This window comes from Musa acuminata, chromosome BXJ2-3, assembly GCF_036884655.1.
Source record: "Musa acuminata AAA Group cultivar baxijiao chromosome BXJ2-3, Cavendish_Baxijiao_AAA, whole genome shotgun sequence".
Taxonomy (NCBI): domain Eukaryota; kingdom Viridiplantae; phylum Streptophyta; class Magnoliopsida; order Zingiberales; family Musaceae; genus Musa; species Musa acuminata.
Window position 1 is genome coordinate 35,460,991 of NC_088340.1, and position 21,510 is coordinate 35,482,500.

The 21,510-nt window shown below is 41.0% G+C and overlaps 1 protein-coding gene and 1 pseudogene across 2 annotated transcripts; both read left to right on the top strand.

Annotated features, from left to right (window-relative positions):
• The first annotated feature begins 535 nt into the window (after nucleotides 1-535).
• Nucleotides 536-2,700, top strand: LOC135607922 (elicitor-responsive protein 1-like). 2 transcript variants are annotated; one of them, XM_065100152.1, is made up of 6 exons: nucleotides 536-692; nucleotides 792-896; nucleotides 979-1,105; nucleotides 1,195-1,266; nucleotides 1,371-1,425; nucleotides 2,521-2,700. In XM_065100152.1, exons 1-6 carry the CDS (start codon nucleotides 659-661, stop codon nucleotides 2,536-2,538), a joined length of 411 nt encoding a protein of 136 aa, XP_064956224.1. In that variant the 5' UTR covers nucleotides 536-658; the 3' UTR covers nucleotides 2,539-2,700. The 2 variants fall into 2 exon arrangements, with proteins under 2 accessions (XP_064956224.1, XP_064956223.1); XM_065100151.1 differs by having other exon boundaries at nucleotides 2,526-2,700.
• Nucleotides 2,701-3,731: 1,031 nt separating this feature from the next.
• On the top strand, nucleotides 3,732-21,025 carry LOC135607580 (uncharacterized; annotated as a pseudogene).
• Nucleotides 21,026-21,510: the final 485 nt, after the last annotated feature.

Genomic DNA, 21,510 nt, shown 5'->3' on the forward strand with positions numbered 1-21,510 from the left:
AGCAAAACCTTATCTTTTGTCCCCCACTTGCACTTAAAAGTCAACATCGAGGTAATATTTGGTAAATTCCATTAATTATTTAATATTATTTATTTTGAATCGGTCTAAGTTCTGAATTATTCAATCGGTTCAAATTTAATGAGTTCGAGGAGGGAGAAAATGGTGGAAAAAGACAAAATGTGAAGATAGAATTTTAAGCAGACAAATAGGATATATTTTTTTACGTCAACGGAACAGTCAACGTCTAACTTGCCGACAAGTCAACGTCTAACGTACCGACAAGTCAACGACTAACGTACCGACAAGTCAACGTTTGGCGACAGAGTCTTTCGAAGTGCATTGCGATGGAGATATCTTCGGTCTCCCTCGGTGCCTCCATCGTCATTACGTCACATACGGATACCGAAGGGTTACGGACCTTTCTCCCTCCCATCTTGACCGTTCATCGCAGCATTCTGATATGATGTAGGGTGCTGATCAAACCCTCAGCTATCCGCGGATTACGACATCCAACTCGATCGCGTAGAACGGCTCAAGATTCCATGAAGACGACGCGGTTTGTCATGTGGCGATCACCACTGACATTATTTCTGGACTCCTGCAGGAAGCTCAGGACCAACTCGCCCTCCTTGCTCTCTCTCTCTCTCTCTCGCTCGTCATGTCGATCCAAGGCCAGCTTCTTGAGGTCACAGGTTAGCCCTCCAGTGTTTTTTTATCCCCTTGCTTCTGTGCTGGAATGATCATTACAGCTTTGTTCCTCCTCTGGACTGGTACTTTTGCACCTTCCCCAGTGGTTGGATGCAACAAGTTGAAGGACACCGAGTGGATATCGCGGCAGGACCCCTATGTAATCCTCGAATACGCCACCACCAAGTTCCGAACTCGCACCTGCACAGGTGAATCCTGGGTGATATGTCTGTCGTTGGGTTGATGTGTGGACCAACTCTTTTTAACTTTGGTGCTGATGATGGACCGCAGATGGTGGCAGGAACCCCAGCTTCCAGGAGAAGACGGCCCTGTCTCTTATAGAAGGTCTTCGCGAGATCAGCGTCTCGGTCTGGAATAGTAACACTGTCTCCCACGACGACTTCATCGGCAGTGGCAGGTATCAGCTAACCTTCCCACCAAATGTTCATCTCTTTCACGCAATTGATCGAACGCAAAGCTTGCAAGTTCAACGGCATCTCTTCTCAGGGTGCAGCTGAGCAAGGTCCTTGCTCAAGGATACGATGACTCTTGTTGGTCGATCCAGTCAAGATCTGGCAGGTAAGTCCCCTGTAATCGCTCTGAACCAGAGAAAGGAGGAGAACAATCTTTCTTTTGGTTGAGAAGATTTGAAGCTAATTCCATTTGTTATTTCCTCTGCACAGGTACTCTGGTGAGGTAAAACTTATCATGCATTACGCAAACGCTGGAAAAGCAGAGGTTATTGTCATTCTCTTTTCAGCCCTAATTTCTTGATCAGTTAGAGCTATATTATTGTAGACTGTCAATCCATCGAAATTTGTTCTTTTATTCAATTGATCAATTCATTTATTTCCTAAATACTTAATGCATGGCTGCGATGATAAATCTGCCGAAAATAAACTCGATTCATGTATCTTGGAATGAAAAGAAGATTTGGTTATTTTGAAAAATACATGAATATTTTAAAAAGATTTAAAAATATCTTGGAATAAGATAAAAAAATCCTCTTGAAAGGTGTAATATCAGCAGTGTCAAAATTATAAGCATATATTGTGATCCTTAGGATTAGGTTTCTTTTGAATTTAGCCGATCTATAATAGTGTATTTTAAGTTCATTGCGCATACAAAGTTGAACTTAAAGCTAATAAAATAAGATTTTTATACTCTTCTTCCTCTGAAGTTTATTCTAAATCCTTATACATAGATCAAATGAGTCAGAATTGTATACTCTTCTTCCATCATTTTATTAGATGAGTCAGAGTTGTATTTGAAGCCAGTAAAGTTCAATTTTAAGATATTTCTGTAATCAAATCAAATAATTAAATTAGGAATTTTTTTTTCTTACTCACAATTATAATTTAGGAAATCTTAATCTATTTCCTTGTTTGTTATTATGAATTAGGAAATAACTATTACGTATTCCAAATTGAATGATATAATATTTGTTAGTATATTAAATATAAATAATTTTATATTAAATAAATATGAAAATAAAAATAAAGTTTTAGTCTATTTTGATTTTTTAAATATTGAAAGTTTTATAGTTTGAAAATAATTGTTAATTCTTTAAATGTCAAAAATTTTATTGTTATATTAAAATTTATTAGTTGAATTTTTTTTATAATGTTCTCTGACCCTTATTTAAGGTTTTTATTTTTAATTTAAACATGTTAAAAATTTATATATTTTATGTATTAAATATATGATATTTTCTGACATTATAATTTATTTTTAATGGTTAAAATTTTTGTTAGATTAAAATATGTCATCTAAAATTTTTTGATATTCTTTTGAGGTTTGCATCGTTGAATTTTTTTTGTATTTGATTTTCAGAGCAGCCTCCAGTACTAAACCAGATTTCAGTGAAGAGCGAAGCTTCCTCTACCGCTAAGTAGAGCCACTTGGATGAATCTTTAAGTTAACATCACTATGTTTATTTTTCTAGTTATGATTTGATGAATAAAATGTAATAAATATTTATAAATGATGAATAAAGTGATGTTTATTTACTTAGTTTACGGAAGAAAAAAAAATTCATGATGTGAAATATCTATAAGTATATTTCAAATCCGATGGAGAGAGTTTGTTGTGTTGAATTTGAAGCCAATAAAATTAGATTTTTATGCTCTCCTTCGTTGATCTCTTGGGATTGACACTAAAACCTGTCAGTCTGCCACGCCTTCAAGCTATGCTCCGATCGCTCCTCCGGACAATCCAAGCTATGCTCCGATCGCTCCTCCGGACAATCCAACACCGTAGTACGCTCTACCATACATGCCCCCAAAACAAGTAGATTCTTTCTCTTATCCTTCGGTAGCCTACCCACTACGATACCCGCTGGTGGCCGATTCTATTCTGTATCAACCGGCAATATACCCTCCTCCCCTATTTCTACAGTAGTACCCCTCCTACATATCCACCCACCCAAACAAACCTGCCACCGTAGTCATACCCTCAGCCACCAAGCCAGCCCTGTTTTACCCTCCCTATATATATATATATACACACGCGTCCGCCGTGAGAGGAAAGAGTCTTAGATTTCGATGATGAGAGGATCGACGAGAAAGGTTGGAGGCGAGGCGGGTGGCAATGGCAAAGCAGCACATGATGTTGTGGAAGGCCTCTCTATTACATTGATTGTTTTCTCATCCTCTCTATTTCCTTTATAACCCCTTTCAAAGAAGCCTTTAGAATCACAAAGTCGTCGAAATAAGTCAGCGCGAACAACCATTCGAACAGCGAGGCCCACCAACTGTTGTTGCTTCCGTGTTTATGGTCCCCTGTAGTTGTTGCTCGTGCTCCCCCAAATAAGATGGAGGAAGAAGAAAAAAATATATTTACATACAGAGTGATAATTTAGAAATATTAAAAGTTTTTATACTGGGGACTAAGAAGGGTTGCAAATAGAAATTTCTATATAAATTATAAATTAAGAAATGAGAGAAATTCCAAAATAATGAAAATTTGACGGCGGCTTTTTGCAAAACTTCCTATATTGGATCGGACGGCGGGCTTGGGCTCGCCGATCCCCCGTTCCCGTCCATTTGACACCCATCGCTCGATCCGCCTCATTCGTCGGCCATTCTCTCCCTTGTCTTCTCGCGGTCACGTTTTCGCTCTCGCGGCAGCGGCGTCGAAGTAGGCGGCATAAGTTGTTGGGCTCCTTTTTCTTCCTCCTCTTCTTCTGGGGATCTCCTGGGCCGAAGGAAAGAACTGTTTCGGTCCTCTCAAGGGGACCTTCGTTCGTTTCTTAGTAATCTTTTGGTCTTCTAGTAAACCCAGTGCTAACAAGTGCGGGGAGGAGTTGGGATCAAGCTATGAAGCTTCCTTTTGTTTAGGATCTCTTCCATAACTTCCGTTCTAATGAACTAATGGATAAACTGTAGATTTATGGTCTCTCTACTCTTTACACGGACCAAATTGGTTCGCAGAATAATTGTTCTTTAGGTACAGTTGCGATGACATTTATGCCGTAACTAGTAGCTGCAAATTGTTCAGGACTCAGTCTTCTTTTTTCTCAGAGTCATAGTTAATACTAATCTGCTTGTAGAATTGTCTAAATGTGCAATATGCCTGATTTACTTCGCAATCAACTAATTAACAACCCAATTTTTTGGTTATCTTTAATTAATAATATTTCTGCATTTGTTGTTGATTAACCTTTGAGTTCCAGCAGTGCTTGTTAACCAGTATGTCATCGAAGAATTGTGGTGTTGGTCCTAGGAACGCTCATGATCTAGTAGAAGCCATAACAGTTTTCTAGTTGCTTTGGATATAATGCATGAGAGCCCATAATACACTGTAAGCAATTCTTGCTGAGTGGGAAGATGAGAAGTTCTTCGGTTGGTCTAATCATATCATGATAAGCCACAGTTTAGTAACTAAAAATAAAGTCTTCATACCAGGCATATAATATAGAAACTGTTAAAAGATGAAGTAAATTTCTCCTAAATATGACTGATGTGTTCTTTTGATATGTTTTCTAATCTTGTGCTCTTTCTCAATATGACTTATATGATTCAGCTAGCTCTACAGCATATCCAGAGTAACTTGTGGTTGTAGTAATGCACATCTAGTAATTCTGATTATGTGTATATGAGGTACTAGATACCGACTATGCTGCATGATTTTTATAGGTCTCAATGGATCATCTACCTTATAGGGGCTATTTCTGTAGTTTCTTTGTTAAGTCTTTCCTTACTGGGATCAGTGCATTTATGCAGGGAATTCACACATGCTGTATTCCATGAGGTGATGAAGTCTGCAGTGTACGCCGTTTATTCTGCATTCATCCCTCGTCATCTTCATAATATTACAACCCACGGAAAGAAAACCTTTTGACATACCGAATGGACCTTCTCTACAGTTCAAGAGATTTCATTCTTGTATGGATGAAGATCTTGTTTGTTCCAGAACCACTATCGATCGGAAATATTTTCCACAGTTGTTTAGGTACACAGTGTAGATCAACAACAATGTTTCCAGAAAATCTGTTTCAGATGCTTTCAGCTTATTCGATGCATGCTTATTCTGCGTTTTAGCATTGCACCCATGATGGACTGGACAGACAACCACTACAGGGCTCTTGCTCGATTAATATCAAAACATGCATGGCTTTATACAGAAATGGTTGTCGTAGAAACTATTGTTCATCAAAGTGAAAACCTGGTAAAGAACCATTCATTTGATATGCTTTTTTTAGATATGATGAAACTATCATAGACAAGGTTGAGATGTTGCATTTGAATATTAACATTTTTTTCTCGAAATACTAACATCCTTGTTTAGCATGTTCCTGTTAAAACTTCAAAAAAATTGCTCAAAGCATAAAATACTTCGGAGAAAGCTAAGTTACAGATGTTAGAGATAAGTTGCAACCCTGATGCCGTTTTGTCTAAAATGAGATGATGTTAATTTGCTAGGATTGGTTTTTATCATATGTTTTCAAACATTTTATCAATACACATCTGTTTGATTTTATTCTTTTTTAATTCTTGAGATCCATCCTCAGGATATGTAATGCAGCTAAGTTATGCCACATATTTCTGGTTTACTGTCAAAGAATATAATAGCTGATTTGGCAATTCTGCCCCGTCATAGAATATTCTATTTTCTTTTGGACCATTAAGTTATCAGGTCCACAACTGATTGATGGTTTAGAAAACCATCATATCTGGGTCCAGGACTATATTTGTGATTTAGTGAATTTGCGCTTGATGCATCTAATGGTTTAGAATCTGTCAGAATTCCCAATTAAGTGATTACTTCTCGATTTGATTTTTGGTGGGTACTTGGGCATCTTAACATAAATTAGTGGCAGGTTAATAAATTTATTCTTTAATGAGCCTTGCTCGTTTTCCACTTATGAGAAACTATTTTCTTCTTGTAATCGGGATATTACAAAACAAATTTATGCATTGATTTATCTTTTGATGTTTTAGGATAGGTTCTTGGCAGTTTCTCCCATACAACATCCTGTTGTTCTACAAATTGGTGGGAGTAATTTGACAAACCTGGCAAAGGCAGCTGAGCTTGCAAATTCTTATTCTTATGATGAAATTAATCTCAAGTTCGTATGAACTCTTCTTTAGGTACTTCATCCCTTTCTTTGTTGGCTTATTTTTACTTTATAATCCTTAATTCCTTTGTTGATTTGTGCTAGTTGTGGATGCCCTAGTGGAAAAGTTGCAGGCCATGGTTGCTTTGGTGCACGTCTAATGTTTGACCCAGAGGTTTGATGTTTTATTTATACAAAAATTACAATATAGTATGGTAATGTTGCTAGGTTTTTGTAGCCTTAAACAATTTACTTTTTGGAGCATACTCTGAGTGTCTTCTTTTCTTATTTTTTTGAACAAATGAAGTTTGTTGGAGACGCTATGTCAGCCATTGCTTCCAACTGTGATGTTCCTGTCAGTGTGAAATGCAGAATAGGTGTCGATGATCGTGATTCTTATGATGAACTCTGTAAGGGACTTTCATGATTCTCCTTTTCCTTGAAAAAGTGCATAAATTCCTACATAATCTAGTCAGACTGCAAGAGTATGATTTTCATGGATTGGCAATAGTTAAATTCATTTGTTGATGATACCCATAAGTCAAGCAGTTTTGTGAATGCCATGCATATGACTGTAAATGCGTAAACTGCTGATGTGGTTCACTGCTACCGAAATTATTGAAATGTTTATTCTGTTATGATGCTTAAGATTCTAATCTAGGCTATGAAGGTATGGCTTTCCTAGTTTAAATACCATATTAGAGTTACTTTAATTGATTAGAAATCAAGGGGGTGCCTTCTTTAGGCACACAAGAAGGCACACCCTTTTGCCAACTGATCACCAAATAATACTGCAAACTAGAATTGCTATGCTAGAAAGGTATGCCGTCTTAACGTATGTTCTGTTGGTATGCTAGAATGATGTATTGACGGAGGCTTGTGGTTAGAAAACAATAGAAGGAAAAACAAAGGAAAAGAGGAGAGGAAGATGAAGAAATGGTTGCTAATATCGAGGCAATCCGTTTGCCTAGACCGGTACGAAACAGGCAGTAGGTATTGGTATGCAGGCTTCCCCATTTCATACCGGTTTGGGCGAAACAAATTTTCTTATATCGAGACCATCGTTTCAGCTGGTCTCAGTGTAAAGAAATAAAAAAGTAAAAATAAAACACCCATTCGGGCTCACGAAGATGAGTCCTCTTCTCGCGGGGTGTGTGGAATTGATGCTGCCACCTATCTCCCTGGTATAGTCCGTCCTCATCTTCCTTCTTCTTCCTCATGGCCTCCTCTTCTTCTTCTTCCTCATGGTTTCCTCTTCTTCCTTCTTTTTCCTTATGCAACTTCCTCTTGTTCTTCCTCTTCACGGCTTCCTCTTCTTCATACTTCTTGTTTATGCGGCTTCCTCTTCTTTCTCCTTCTTCCTCATGGTTTCCTCTTCTGTCTTTTTCTTCCCCCTCTTCTCCACCGCCTCCCCTTCTTCCTTCCTCTTCCTCTTCGTCCTCCTCTTTCTTCGTCGCCTCCTCTTCTTCTTTTCTCTTTCTTGTTCATGTGACCGGTCTAATGATGCACAAATAATTGGTTACAAGCTTGGGATCCTTCTCAATATCGTTGCTCGAACCTCATACTCATTATAGGTAGGTGATTTAGGTACTTACCTATTAAGAATTTCTCTTCGTGATAAGAGCTATTTTAGCATGCAATTCAACTACCTCATTTGATTTCTTGAAAAACCTTCGTTCATCTGGCCATGTCCAAAAACTCTACCTGTCATATAAGCCTTCAATTTATTTATACCTGCCAATGATGGTGGTTATCCAAGCAAGAGATATGCTACTATGCCAAATTGGTAATTTACTGCTCCAATATCATTTTTCAACAACCATTAAGCAGCACATTTGGGCATGCAATTAAAAATTACTCAAAGTAGTATAAATGTGGCATTTGTCAACATAGATCTAAGCTGAATCTGCATGGATCTGTCTTGGATCTATAGGTGGTTCTAACCTAGACCTATGCAGATTCTAGTTTTGTGGATCATGGCTTGATTGAGGCAGATCTAGGCCAGATCCATGTGGATCTAGGCCCAACTAAAGTAAATCTAGGACAGGTTTGGCAGATTTAGAACCGATACATGTGGATCTTGGTCAGATCTACAAAGATCTGGGTTGGATTCATGCAGATCAAGGCTGAATTGGGGCTGATCTAGGCCCTCTTGATGCAGATTTAGTCTAGATTCACACAAATCGAAATTACATTCAAGTAGACCTACGTGAAGTATGTGCAGACTTGACCTTAATCGATAAAGATTCGAGGCTTCAGGCAAAAATTTTTAGCCTTAATAAAGCAAAAAACCAACTCTTAATCAAGCAAACAAATAACCGTGGTATTAAGTTCTAGAGTTTCCTTGTTCGGGGGAAAAATCAAATTGGTTCTTAGGAAATCCACCCTATACCAAGAGAAAGGCTCCAGTTCTAAGTTACTTGAGAAATTTGATGCAAATGAGAACAATTTGGAGAAGAAATTAAAAAAGAAAGCAAAGAGAAAGAGAGGAGAGCGGCTATTAGTGAAGAAAAGTGAAGAAGAAAAGAGAGAATTGGCTTATGAAGATTTATGGTTGAGGAGGGTGTTGGTACTGGGTGGTAAGCTTACCGTCTTGTCACGAACGGTCGTCGCACACCCGCAACAACTCCGTTCAACGAACCGTTCGTCACTCTCATCTACGTGTACAGTTACTTGGCAGCCTGTTTTGCCTTGATTTTGAGTCATTTTGCTTGTAAAAATGTAAGTTCGAACAAGCTGCAGCGTTACCAAGCGACCGCTCACCGAACCGAGCAAAACAGCCCCAAAACAGCCCAAAACAGCTCCGTTTTCGTGTGCCGCAGGCTGATTTCTGGAATCTGCCTCCACTCACCAAAACATCAGCCATCTCAGCCCCTTTGAACCCCCCGGGTGGCACAGGGCTGGATGGGGCTTCGGTATAGTACCGGGCGTTGAACACTCATTCGCAAGTTCGCACGTTGCCTTGACGGGAACTTGTTGTCGCGCCCGGGACTCGGTGAGCAGTTGTTTGTGGGCTTGCAGCTGTTCGTTCAACCTTCTAAAGCCCTTGTTTTCCTCCTCTCCCTCTTTTCTCTTGTGCACGCAAGGTGCTCGCTGAATTGCTTGTAAAGCTTCCCCTCTTTTCGCGAGACGTCGGGACTTGTCCGTCGCTCGTTCTTTCGAACTAATCAACTTTCTCTTTTACAGGTCCTTCGGGACCTGTGAGAGGTTACAAGTGGGCTGATCTTTGCGGAGCAATATAGCAAGGCCGAAGCGCGACTTAGGCAACGCAAGCTAAGTTCGCGTCTTGGCCGCAAGGGTGCCTCACGCCTTAGGCAATTCCAGCTAAGGCTGTGACATTGTGGTATCAGAGTGGGCAAGCACTTCGAGCGAGCAACGATGGGATTTTGCAACTTCGCCATGGCAAAGCATCGTGGCAAATCCAGCAAGACGGGGCAAGCCGGACCCTTACCCCAAGCAGCCGCAGGTGGGCTGCATGTGCACACTCGCTCTCATGCTGTTGGAGCCGCTCAAGAGGAGCGCGGCAGCGAACATGATGAGCGAGAAGTTGGCTACTCTCCGCGAGCGGAGGAGGCGCAATCTGGAGCGCCAACTGGGAAAAAGAGTCACAAGGAGAGACTCACAACGGCGGAAACCCGCCTGGATGTTCTTGAAGAGAGCGTGGAGGAACTCTACTATGGCCAACAAAGGCTTGTTGGGGTAGAGAGCTCGCAAGAGGAAGCGGAGTCCAGGATCGACAAGGTCGAGGCCCTAGTCGACCGACTGTCTGATGACACCAAAGACTCCGTGCAACACTTACAGGATGTTGTGGCGGAACTCACTTCAAAGGTGGTCATGCTCACAAGAGCACTAAATGCGGGAGGAAGCAACACCCGCGTTGCACCACCGCAAGACTTGAGGGCACCCGAGCCTCATGGTTATGGAGGGGCCAGAGATGCCAAAGAGCTCGAGAATTTTCTGTTCGACATGAAACAATACTTTCGAGCTACGAGGCCCGATTCTGAAGATACCAAAGTTTCTATAGCAACAATGTATCTGAACCGAGATGCGAAACTTTAGTGGCGAACCCGTTGGGAGGAGATCCAACAAGGTCGGTGTCGGGTTGACACATGGGAAGACATGAAGCGGGAATTGAGAACTCAGTTCCTACCTGTGAACACAGAGTTTGTCGTAAGAAGGAAGTTGAGACAACTTCGCCAGAGTTCCACCATTCGAGACTATGTGAAACAATTTTCTGCACTAATGCTGGACATACAAGACATGTCCGAGAAGGACAAGTTGTTCAGCTTCCTCGATGGTTTGAAGCCATGGGCTCAACAGGAACTAAATTGAAGGAATGTCATCGATGTGGTCGGGGCAATTGCTGCTGTAGAAAAGCTCACAGACTTTGTTTCCTCCGAAGACCCAGGGAGAAGGAAACAATCTTCAGGCAATCGCTTTCCAAAACATTCTCGAGGGAAGGAGCTCAGGGGCGAACAAAAGAAGAAGAGTTCCCACAAAGGGCCAAGCCCGAAAGGCAAGGCCCCGAAACCTGACGGATGCTTCTTGTGTGGAGGGCCACACATGGTGAGGGAGTGCCCACAAAAACAAGCACTCAATGCGCTAACAGCTTCCATCCACCCTCCCAAATCAGACAAGGGCAAGGTTGTCGCCCTTAGTTCGAGTAGTTCTGAAGCCAGCAGCGATGATGAGGAGTCGCAAGGACCCCGGATGGGAGCCATGCGTTTGTTGAACGCCATGCGGGGTCAAGTGGGGGAGAACCCGAAGGCAAGGCAACAAAAAGCTGGAAGTGGCGACCTAATGTATGTTGACATCAAGCTCAATGGCCAAACAACTCATGCAATGGTGGACACGGGCGCTTCCCACAACTTTATAGCCGATCGAGAAGCAAAGCGACTTGGGTTGATCTTGGAGAAGAGCCCAAGTCGAATGAAGGCGGTGAACTCGGAGGCCAAGCGAATCTCCGGGTTGGCGAAGGGAGTCCCCATCAAAATCGGGACATGGAGCGGGAACACCAACATGATGGCAATGCCATTGGATGACTTCCAAGTGATTCTTGGAATGGAGTTTATGCACGCGGCGAAGTTGGTGCCAATACCATTCTTGAACTCCTTGTGTATGATGGGAGGCGACGATCCCTGCGTGGTTCCTGTCTCTCGGAGAGGAACCAAGGAACTGCAACATATATCGGCGTTGCAACTAAAGAAAGGGGTGCGAAAAGGTGAATTAACCTTCGTGGCTGCGATGAAGCTAGAGCCACTTGACGAGAAGGCCATTCAAGAACCTGCTGTGGTGGCGAACGTCCTGAAAGAGTTCAATGATGTTATGCCACTCGAGTTGCCGAAGACTCTTCCACCACGTAGGGGCGTGGATCACAACATCGAGCTGGAGCCAGGAGTGAAGCCTCCAGTGAGACCACCCTACCGCATGGCCCCGCCAGAGTTGGCAGAACTTAGGAAGCAGTTAGGTGAATTGCTAAGCGGTGGTCTCATCCGCAGCTCTAAAGCACCTTTCGGAGCTCCAGTTCTCTTCCAGAAGAAACAAGATGGGAGCCTCCGACTATGTGTCGATTACCGAGCCCTTAACAAAGTGACAGTGAAGAATAAGTATCCCATCCCGCTCATCGTAGACTTGTTCGACCAGTTAGGCAAAGCCAAGTATTTCTCGAAGCTCGACCTTCGGTCGGGGTTTTGGCAGGTGCGCATTGCTGAAGGCGACGAAGCGAAGACTACCTGTGTGACTAGGTATGGAGCATTTGAGTTCTTGGTGATGCCTTTCGGCTTAACCAACGCTCCGGCCACGTTCTGCACTCTCATGAACCAACTATTCAAGGAGTATTTAGACAAGTTCGTGGTCGTCTACTTAGACGATATCGTCGTATACAGCCAAACGCTCGAGGAGCACGTCAAACACCTTCGAACAATTTACAAGGTTCTCAGGGAGAACACTTTCTTCGTGAAAAGGGAGAAATGCTACTTTGCTCAAACTGAAATCTTATTCTTGGGGCATCGAATCGGTGATGGCTCCATTCAGATGGTGGATAAGTCGAAGGTGCAAGCGGTTGCGGAATAGCTAACTCCAAAGAAGGTGCCAGAGTTGAGATCCTTCCTTGGTTTCATCAATTACTATCGACGCTTCATAGCGGGATATTCGAAGCGTGCAACTCCACTGACGGAGTTGCTGAAGGAGCAGCCTTGGAAGTGGTTTGATAGATGTGAAATAGCATTCCAAGATCTGAAGGCTGCTGTTATGGAAGAACCGGTGCTCAAATTGCCAGACTATGGAGAGCCCTTTGAAGTCCGTACAGACGCTTCAGACTTCGCTATTGGGGGAGTACTCATGCAGGAGGGTCATCCGGTGGCCTACGAGAGCCGCAAACTCAGCGAGACCGAGCGGCGGTATCCAGTGCATGAGAAGGAGATGACAGCAGTGATCCACTTTTTACGAGTTTGGCGACAGTACCTCCTCGGGTCGCGATTTGTGCTGAGGAAAGATAACATCGCCCTGAGCTATTTCCAAACAAGAAGCTCTCCCCAAAGCAGGCGCGATGGCAGGACTTCCTAGCTGAATTTGTTATGCCAATGGAGTATAAGCCTGGGAAGGCAAATGTCGTGGCCGATGCATTGAGTCGGAAAGTGGAGCGTGTGAATGCCGCACAATTGGAGGGCGGAGGCCAAGCAAGTCAATAGCACTCCAACTTCCTTTCCAGGATCAGGGATGGACTGTATAGTGACCCCTAAGCGGTTATCCTGATGCAGCTCATCAAAGAAGGCAAGGCACGACGATTTTGGGTCCAGGAGGAACTCGTTTACACAAAAGGGAATAGGGTTTATATTCCCCTAGTGGACAATTTGAGGCGTGAACTCTTAAAAGAGTGTCACGATTCCCTTTGAGCTGGACACCCAAGCATTCACAGAACGTTGGCTCTCGTGGAGAGGGCCTTCTACTGGCCACTTGTAGAAGCCGGTGGGACTTTTGGAGCCGTTGCCCGTACCAGAAAGGCCGTGGGACAGCATTTCTTTGGACTTCATATCAAGCTTGCCACTTGTAGGGAGACTCGGATCGATACTCGTGGTGGTCGATCGGTTTTCAAAGTATGCAACTTTCATTGCTGCTCCCCTACACTGTTCAGCAGAAGAGGCGGCCAAGCTGATGATGAAGGATGTGGTGAAGTATTGGGGAGTCCCGCACAATATCATTAGTGATCGAGACGCTCGGTTCCTAGGATGATTTTGGACCGAGCTATTCAAATTGTTGGGGTCAAAGTTATACTTCTCGACAAGCCTCCACCCCCAGACGGATGGCCAGACTGAAAGGATAAACTCACTCCTGGAGCAATATCTTCGGCACTACGTGAGTGCCAACCAACGAGATTGGGTGAAGCTGTTGGACATTGCCCAATTCTCCTACAACTTGCAGCGGAGCTCTGCATCCAACAAGAACCCCTTCGAGATCATCACAGGACAACAACCGTCGACTTCGCACACCATGGCAATTGGGTATACTGGGAGTAGTCCGTCAGCCTACCATTTCGCAAAGGAGTGACATCGAAATGCCGATATTGCGCGGGCTTACTTGGAGAAGGCGGCAAAAAGGATGAAGAAGTGGGCAGACTTGGGAAGGCGACCGCAAGAGTTCAAAGTTGGCGATTTGGTGTTGGTAAAGCTCCAACCAGCATCACTCTAATTCTTTAGGAACAAAGTCCACAAAGGATTGGTGCGTAAGTATGAGGGGCCCTTCCCAATTATCAGTAGGGTAGGCAACGTCTCTTACAAGTTGCAGCTGCCGGCGTGGTTAAAAATTCACAACGTTCTTCACGCCAGCAACCTAATAGCCTACCACTCGGATCCGCAAGATGCTTCCCGAAGTGTTCCAACTCGACTACCTCCCATCACAGCCTCCTACAAGAAGCGAGTTGAATCCATTCTAGCGGACTGCAAGATAAAGCTACCCAACGGAGCTGAGCAGACAGAGTACTTGGTGAAATGGCGAAAGCTTCCCCGAACTGAAGCCAATTGGGAACCTGAAGACGCCCTACGACATGAAGAAGAAATCATCAACAACTACCAACAAGCGTCGACGAGGGCGTCGACAGTTTAAGTGGGGGAGAATGTCACGAACGGTCGTCGCGCACCCGCAACAACTCCATTCAACGAACCATTCGTCGTTCTCATCTACATGTACAGCTACTTGGCAGCCTGTTTTGCTTTGGTTTTGAGTCATTTTGCTTGTAAAAATGTAAGTTCAAACAAGCTGCAGCGTTACAAAGCTACCGCTCACCGAACTGAGCAAAACAGCCCAAAACAGCTCCGTTTTCGTGTGTCGCAGGTTGATTTCTGGAATCTGCCTCCGTTTACCATCAGCCCCTTGGAACCCCCCGGGTGGCACAGGGCTGGATGGGGCTTCGGTATAGTACCGGGCGTTGAACACTTATTCGCAAGTTCGCACGTTGCCTTGACGGGAACTTGTTGTTGCGCCCGGGACTCGGTGAGCAGCTATTTGTGGGCTTGCAGCTGTTCGTTCAACCTTCTAAAACCCTTGTTTTCCCCCTCTCCCTCTTTTCTCTTGTGCACGCAAGGTGCTCGCTGAATTTCTTGTAAAGCTTCCCCTCTTTTCGCGAGATGTCGGGACTTGTCCGTCGCTCGTTCTTTCGAACTAATCCACTTTCTCTTTTACAGGTCCTTCGGGACCTGCGAGAGGTTACAAGTGGGTTGATCTTTGCGGAGCAATATCGCAAGGGCGAAGCACGACTTAGGCAATGCAAGCTAAGTTCGCGTCTTGGCCGCAAGGGTGCCTCACGCCTTAGGCAATTCCAGCTAAGGCCGTGACACCGCGGCACATGAAAACGGAGCTGTTTTGGGGCTGTTTTGCTCGGTTCGGTGAGCGGTTGCTTTGTAGTGCTGCAACTTATTCGAACGTACATTTTTACAAGCAAAATGACTCAAAACCAAGGCAAAATAGGCTGCCAAGTAGCTGTACATGTAGATGAGAGCAACGAACGGTTCGTTGAACGGAGTTGTTGCGGGTGCGCGACGACCGTTCGTGACAACATGATATACTGTTGTGAACCATGATGTCACCATTGCTTAAATAAATTAGAGATTCTTTAATTGGACCCTATGTGATGGCACAAAGATGGTAAGCATGAATTCGAATGAATATTCCATTGCTTGATTTGAACAACTGATCTTCTTTGGAAGTTAGTTTTCTTTAGCATCAACTGTCTCTAGATGACCCAACGAAATGATGCTTTGCTATGGTTGATGCACTCACATGTTTTAGGGACTGCTATATAGTGACATGGACTTGGCAAGTCCATGATTCAGTTGTTTGTCATACTTTTTAATTCTACAGTCTCTATATTTAACACTATAACAATGTAAGAAGTGAATTTTTTCATGACCTTAAAGTTTCGTATGGATTAACTTTCAGTATTTTCCTTACTGAAAAACTTCTTATATATATATATATATATTGTGGCAAACTATGGTGAGATAATTGATATTACTAATGCGAGGAAAGAAAGAGGGAAACTTAAGAAGACTTTATTTATAGTTATAAATAGTGATTTGAATACTCTTGATTCAACTAAGGATTTTTCAGTGTACAAACCATAAATTGTGAAAAAGATCCATATAGTTGATCTCAAATAGTTTGGACATCTCAAATACTTTATCTGTTTGTCTAAGTGTCCAAGTAGGATTCTATAACTTGTGTAATGGGTAAAGTTGGTGGAATCACCCTTTTCTATTTTCTTTTATTTCCTCTATTTTGCTATTAAAATTAAGTTTTCTATTTTTTTAACAACATATCTTTGATCAAGAGACAATATATTGTTTGCTGGTATATTTTGACAAAGTAAAAAATCCCTGTCCAATTTAAAACAATTAAACCTAAGAAAGATAAAAGTGATGTATTTCATATTTGACTTTTTTCTTTTATTTCATGACAGGTTACTGCAGCTCTAAGAGAAGGAGCTAATGGTGTCATGGTTGGTCGTGCTGCTTATAATAAGTATGCTCTCCAGGAGTTATCCTTTTGTATGATCTATCTTTGTGTGCTTCCACATCTTTTAACTTATCATCATGGAACTGGAAATATGGTAAAAATATTTAAAATTTTAAAAATTTTATATTTGCTCAACTCCTCCAAAGAAAAAATATGGGCAGGCTTACTGATCTTTACATCAGTTAATGAAAGGTCTCAATGCAATGAAATGCTTGTGGAGTCTTTCATGCAGTTCAAATCATTTTGATAATAATCAGCTTGATCTGCTCTACAAAAATAGTTCAGTGGCTCAAGACTTCAAGTCATTATAATTTTAAGCAAGCTAATCATTTGATTTCACCAATCATTATTACAATTTTTGCCTTATTCTGTTGGCAACTAACTTGAATTTCGAAAGCTTTTCTTCAGTACTTACAAGGTGAAATTTTGAAGCTGGAGTTTTCTATTTAAATAAAACTAGTTGTAAAACTCTCAAATATTATAAGACTGCTTGTCCGTAGTATCTCACAAAAATATATTAGGCATTGTTGAACAGGTAGGCATCTTTTGCTCCTAATGTTTTATCAATTTATTCTGTGTTTTTTCCAATATTTCCTTATATATATTTGTCTACTTCGAGGACTAATTTATGAATGCATGTTTTCCAGCCCATGGAATACTTTGGGACATGTTGACAGTGAAGTATATGGTGCTTCATGTTCAAATCTTCCTCGTCGTCAGGTACAGTAAAATGCTATAATTAGTTTTTATATTACCTTTTGCTTCTGACATATTTTCATGATTTAGATCCTTGAAAATTATCAAATGTATGGTGACTCTGAACTAGGAAAATATGGACCCAACAAGCCTAGTGTTAGACAAATGGTAAAGGTTAGTAAAATAATTCATATCCTTTGTTTTCACAATTAGCAAGTTTAATGCTTCCTTTGTGGTGTTTGTTGTACCTGCAATTTGTGGTTACTAAATAGACAATCAAAAAGTATTTTAGATCAAAATTGTAATCGGAAAGTAAGGCTTTAAATACAAGGCGGTATACCAACCTCTATTATTTGATATCATTGAATAATATAATAAAAAGTAAAATGACTAGAATATATATCGGTATCAGGCCATATGATTTGATATTGGTGCTTGGCCAGGTTGGGAAATACCGATTAGAACATATCAGTTTAATCAATATTTAAAACTTTTGTTAGAAATAATAAATCAAAATTCAAATTAAATCAATTCCTATCATTTTATGATCAAATTGAAAATTAATTGCTTCATTCTTCTTTCAGACTGATGTCATTTTGTGGTGTTGTCAATACTTATCTGCTATCATGAATAACTTAATTTCAGGCTTCTTTAAATTTGTGAAAGTTATATTAGGTATTTTGTTTTATCTATGAGTTAGCAATTCAAGTACTTGTCCTTTTTATAAATGATAACATATTCTTTCCAAGTTGCCTACTCTCCTCATGAGTGCACTAGCTGCTCTCTCCCACCCTTTATGATCTGCTGTCGCACTCTGTCATCATACTCAACACATCACACCAGTAACACTAAATTGATTTTCAGAAATATTTGTTTCATATCTTATTTAATCTTTAATTATTTTTTCCCAAATTTTTACGGTGCGACTCATTATCTTGGTTCCTTGATAATTAGAATAGTCTTGGATATGTCCCTTTGTTCTGGTAAATTGGTACTTCTTCCACCTATCAAAAGATATTTTTTTAAATCTCAAAATTTTGTTGAATAAGCTGGTCAAGCAAACTAGTCCTTGCTCTCCTAAACTTTTCACACCTCAAGATGGATACCATAGGTCTTACACTCTTACTTTTATTTTATTTTTTAATATTATTTTAGCTCATCTACTCTCATTTTATGAACAAACTTATGATTGCTAAACATACTACTATCGTTGATCATTACAACTAAGTTATTTGTTGAATGCTAATAAATAATTTTCTCTAATTCTCTTTAATCTCATTATCATTAATGTATCTTTTAATCTTCATCGTTGATACATCTAATATTACCTAAATATCTGTGCTTTCTTTTTCTAAGCTTAGCAGTTCAAGTATATCCTTTTCACCATCCCATCCATAAGTATATACCAATATTAAAGATAATAGAAGAATATAATGTTTGCCCACATCATCGTTGACTAAGCATTGCCACATCATTTCATCTTGGTTCTCCTTCCTTTCTGTCTCCATCTCCTCGTCTCCACACAATCTTGATCCCTAACCTCCACCTCTACCTTACCTCGACTGCCTCCTTCATCTCTCTCTTCACCACTACCTCTTATAACTATATCGCTCCACCACCATCATGATAATCACCACCTCCTTACATTTGCCGCCCCTCTAGGACCATTTCCTCAATGGAGATGGAAGAAGAGGAAGAAGGAAGTAGAAGAAGGAAGAAGATGGGGAGGAACAAGAAGCAGTGGAGGAAGAGGAGGCAAGTTAGAGTGGGCGGTTGACGACGAGTGGTAGCCATGCACCTCATGTAGGCCTCCTCGTGAGCACGAGGAGTCCTTGAATCCTAACTAAAAGGGGAAAAAAATATTAGATATACAATATTTGAACTGGACCGGACCATCTAGTTTGGGCTGGTCTGTGTACCAATCGGTCTGTGTACCAATCGACAGTCGGATGGTAAATACCTGCCGAACCATTCTGATCTGGCTGGTTTAGCAAACCTTGATTTTGGTTACTTGGTTATAGTAGAGTGTTCATCTGTGGCACCAACCCTTCTATGTTTCTCATGGAGCACATTTCACATTGTTTATCTACCAAATTGATGTTCCTCTCTTACACTGTTACAGCCAGTCTAATAATGTTCCTCTTCTGATACAGCCATTGTTAAACCTATTCCACTCTGAGCCTGGTAATGGTCTTTGGAAACGCAAGGCTGACACTGCTTTGTGACACTGCACGGTAAGTGGAAAATGTTATGTTCAAGTAGTATGTAGCTGTGTTGCATATCTGTATGCTTCATTGTCCTCACTAAGCCTCTGGAGAATTTTTTCGCTTTAATGCATCTGTAGCTAAATTTTGCAACTTCATAGAATGACTGGAATGGTTCACATCTTTGATTAGTGAATGTTTGACTTTTGCATGAGAAACAAAATTGTTCTGTTGTTTGTAAAATTCTGTGCGGTTATGCAAACATGTGCTTTGACCATTTGAAACCCATTTTAGGTGAGATTATGAGCTTCGTTTATTATCTTTGACAATGAACTTAACATGTATAAACAATGATTATTTATCTAAATCTGAGATGCACGGTATCAGTCATGATCTATGATAATAAAAATTACTACTAAGAGTCTCAGCTGTCACCAGAGACTTCTAGATAAAGGGGGCCAGTATAGGTCGTGTGTGCTGGTAGACTATTGGACCGTTGAAACCTGCAGTAAACTGGACCGGAGGGTATTGCAAACCTTGGTACGTGCATGTGTACTGGTAGGTGGCCACATGGCCATGTTCGGTTACACTGTTGATACATGTCAACGGTAGTATGCCAAGTTCGGAGGTACAGTTTTGTTTTCTCTTTCCTCTGTTATATCCTTTTCTTCCTATGTTGTAATAAGTCATGAATATCGTCATACTTCATGTTCGTAACTTTATGAATAACATCCCAGTCTTAGGAGGATCAGAGTGTTGTTTCTTTGTTTTAGATTAAATATTGAAATGCATATGTTCTTCTATTTACGATTTGATTTAACTGCAATCTGCATACTGTATATGCACTAACAGAGAACAACCATAGCACAGAATCATGCATGTCTGATATTGTTCATGATAAGGAAACAGATTCTGTTGCCTATGTTTTCCTATTTGTAGCTTTCCATACTGTATATGCACTAACAGGGAACAGCCATAGCACAGAATCATGCATGTCTGATAGTGCATTCATGATTAGGAAACAGATTCTGTTGCCTATGTTTTCCTTATTGTAGATTTCCATATCATCAATGATCAGTGGTCCATGTTAGCCATCCTGTGTTCTTGTTATTCCATTGAAATCTGGTGAATATTTGCTACCAACCTGTGTTATCTTTATTATCAGTGTTCATTCTTCTTTTTTCATTGTTCCAGTGTTCTATTTTTTACCAATAATGTTAAATTTGAATTCTGCAGACAATCAAGTCCTTTCTCGAAGAAACCTTGGATGCCATTCCGGACAATGTGTTAGATTCGACCCTTCTCAAAAATCCATCAATTGGGGAAGGGGGATTTGCTGGCATCAACAGTTTGCCACCTCCCCCCTATCGATCATGTGAAAAACAAGCCTTGAGCATTATTGGTGCATAAGTGATTAATCTTCTACCAAAATATCCAATTTGACCACTTGGTTCTGGTGGATCCTCGAAACTGGGTGTTGTACATTCAGTCTGCAGCTACTATGCTCATCTTGCATCATTATCAATACGGCAAAATCACTGTTGTTCGGCTCGCCCTGCCAGCCACAGAGCATGTTAAGCATGATGAAGGTTCTTGCTTGCTTCTGGCCATAGATTGCTGGTTTGTTTGGGAAAACAAGAGGCAACATATGGAGCACATCATTGAATGTAGAAGTGAATTTTGGGCCCTTCCTGTATAATGTTATGCACCTTAAAGACTACTGAAATTAATATTTATTATTATCTTATCTTATTATAAACACTTCGTCATCTCCATACTTAATTGTATGAAAGTGTGGAAGTTAAGGAACTGATCAGCATCCAATTTGTTTGATTTCAATTATCACATCACCACATCTCTAGCGTTCTGAGCAGCTTCTTTTGTATATGATATTTGAGCTGACATGTATGTGCAACTTCTCTACCCTTACCAATCTATGTTATGTGGTATTTGTATTGAACCAATCACACTTTAGTACCTTTATGGATAAGATAATGAATGACTCCTATCATGGAGTTATTTGGTGAAGATGAGATTTCTTCCAAAGATAATGTTGTTAGTAGTCAAGGTCTTTAGCATGGCTAGGTTGGCTGATATCTTCAAAATCTATTAGATAAAGTTAGGCTTCAATTAAATCAAGAAATGTCTTAAACTAGGCCATCTCTTATTTCCTAATCATACAATATGACATTGTTGAATTTGATTTAAACACACATACAATCTTGACATGTCAAATTGTTTGAGGACTGTTTCTTTTGGACACTAGAATTTCACATCCACCTATTCAAAACACAATATTTGCCATGCCTCGGTTGCACCACTAAGAAAGTAGCAACATAGTAAGAAGCTAAGAGAAGT

Excerpts from the sequence above, each read along its gene's own strand:
- LOC135607922 (XM_065100151.1), top strand. The coding sequence starts at position 659 with ATGTCGATCCAAGGCCAGCTTCTTGAGGTCACAG. Across the intron at positions 693-791 it reads CCAGCTTCTTGAGGTCACAG|TGGTTGGATGCAACAAGTTG; the intron begins GTTAGCCCTCCA and ends CACCTTCCCCAG. Across the intron at positions 897-978 it reads CCGAACTCGCACCTGCACAG|ATGGTGGCAGGAACCCCAGC; the intron begins GTGAATCCTGGG and ends GATGGACCGCAG.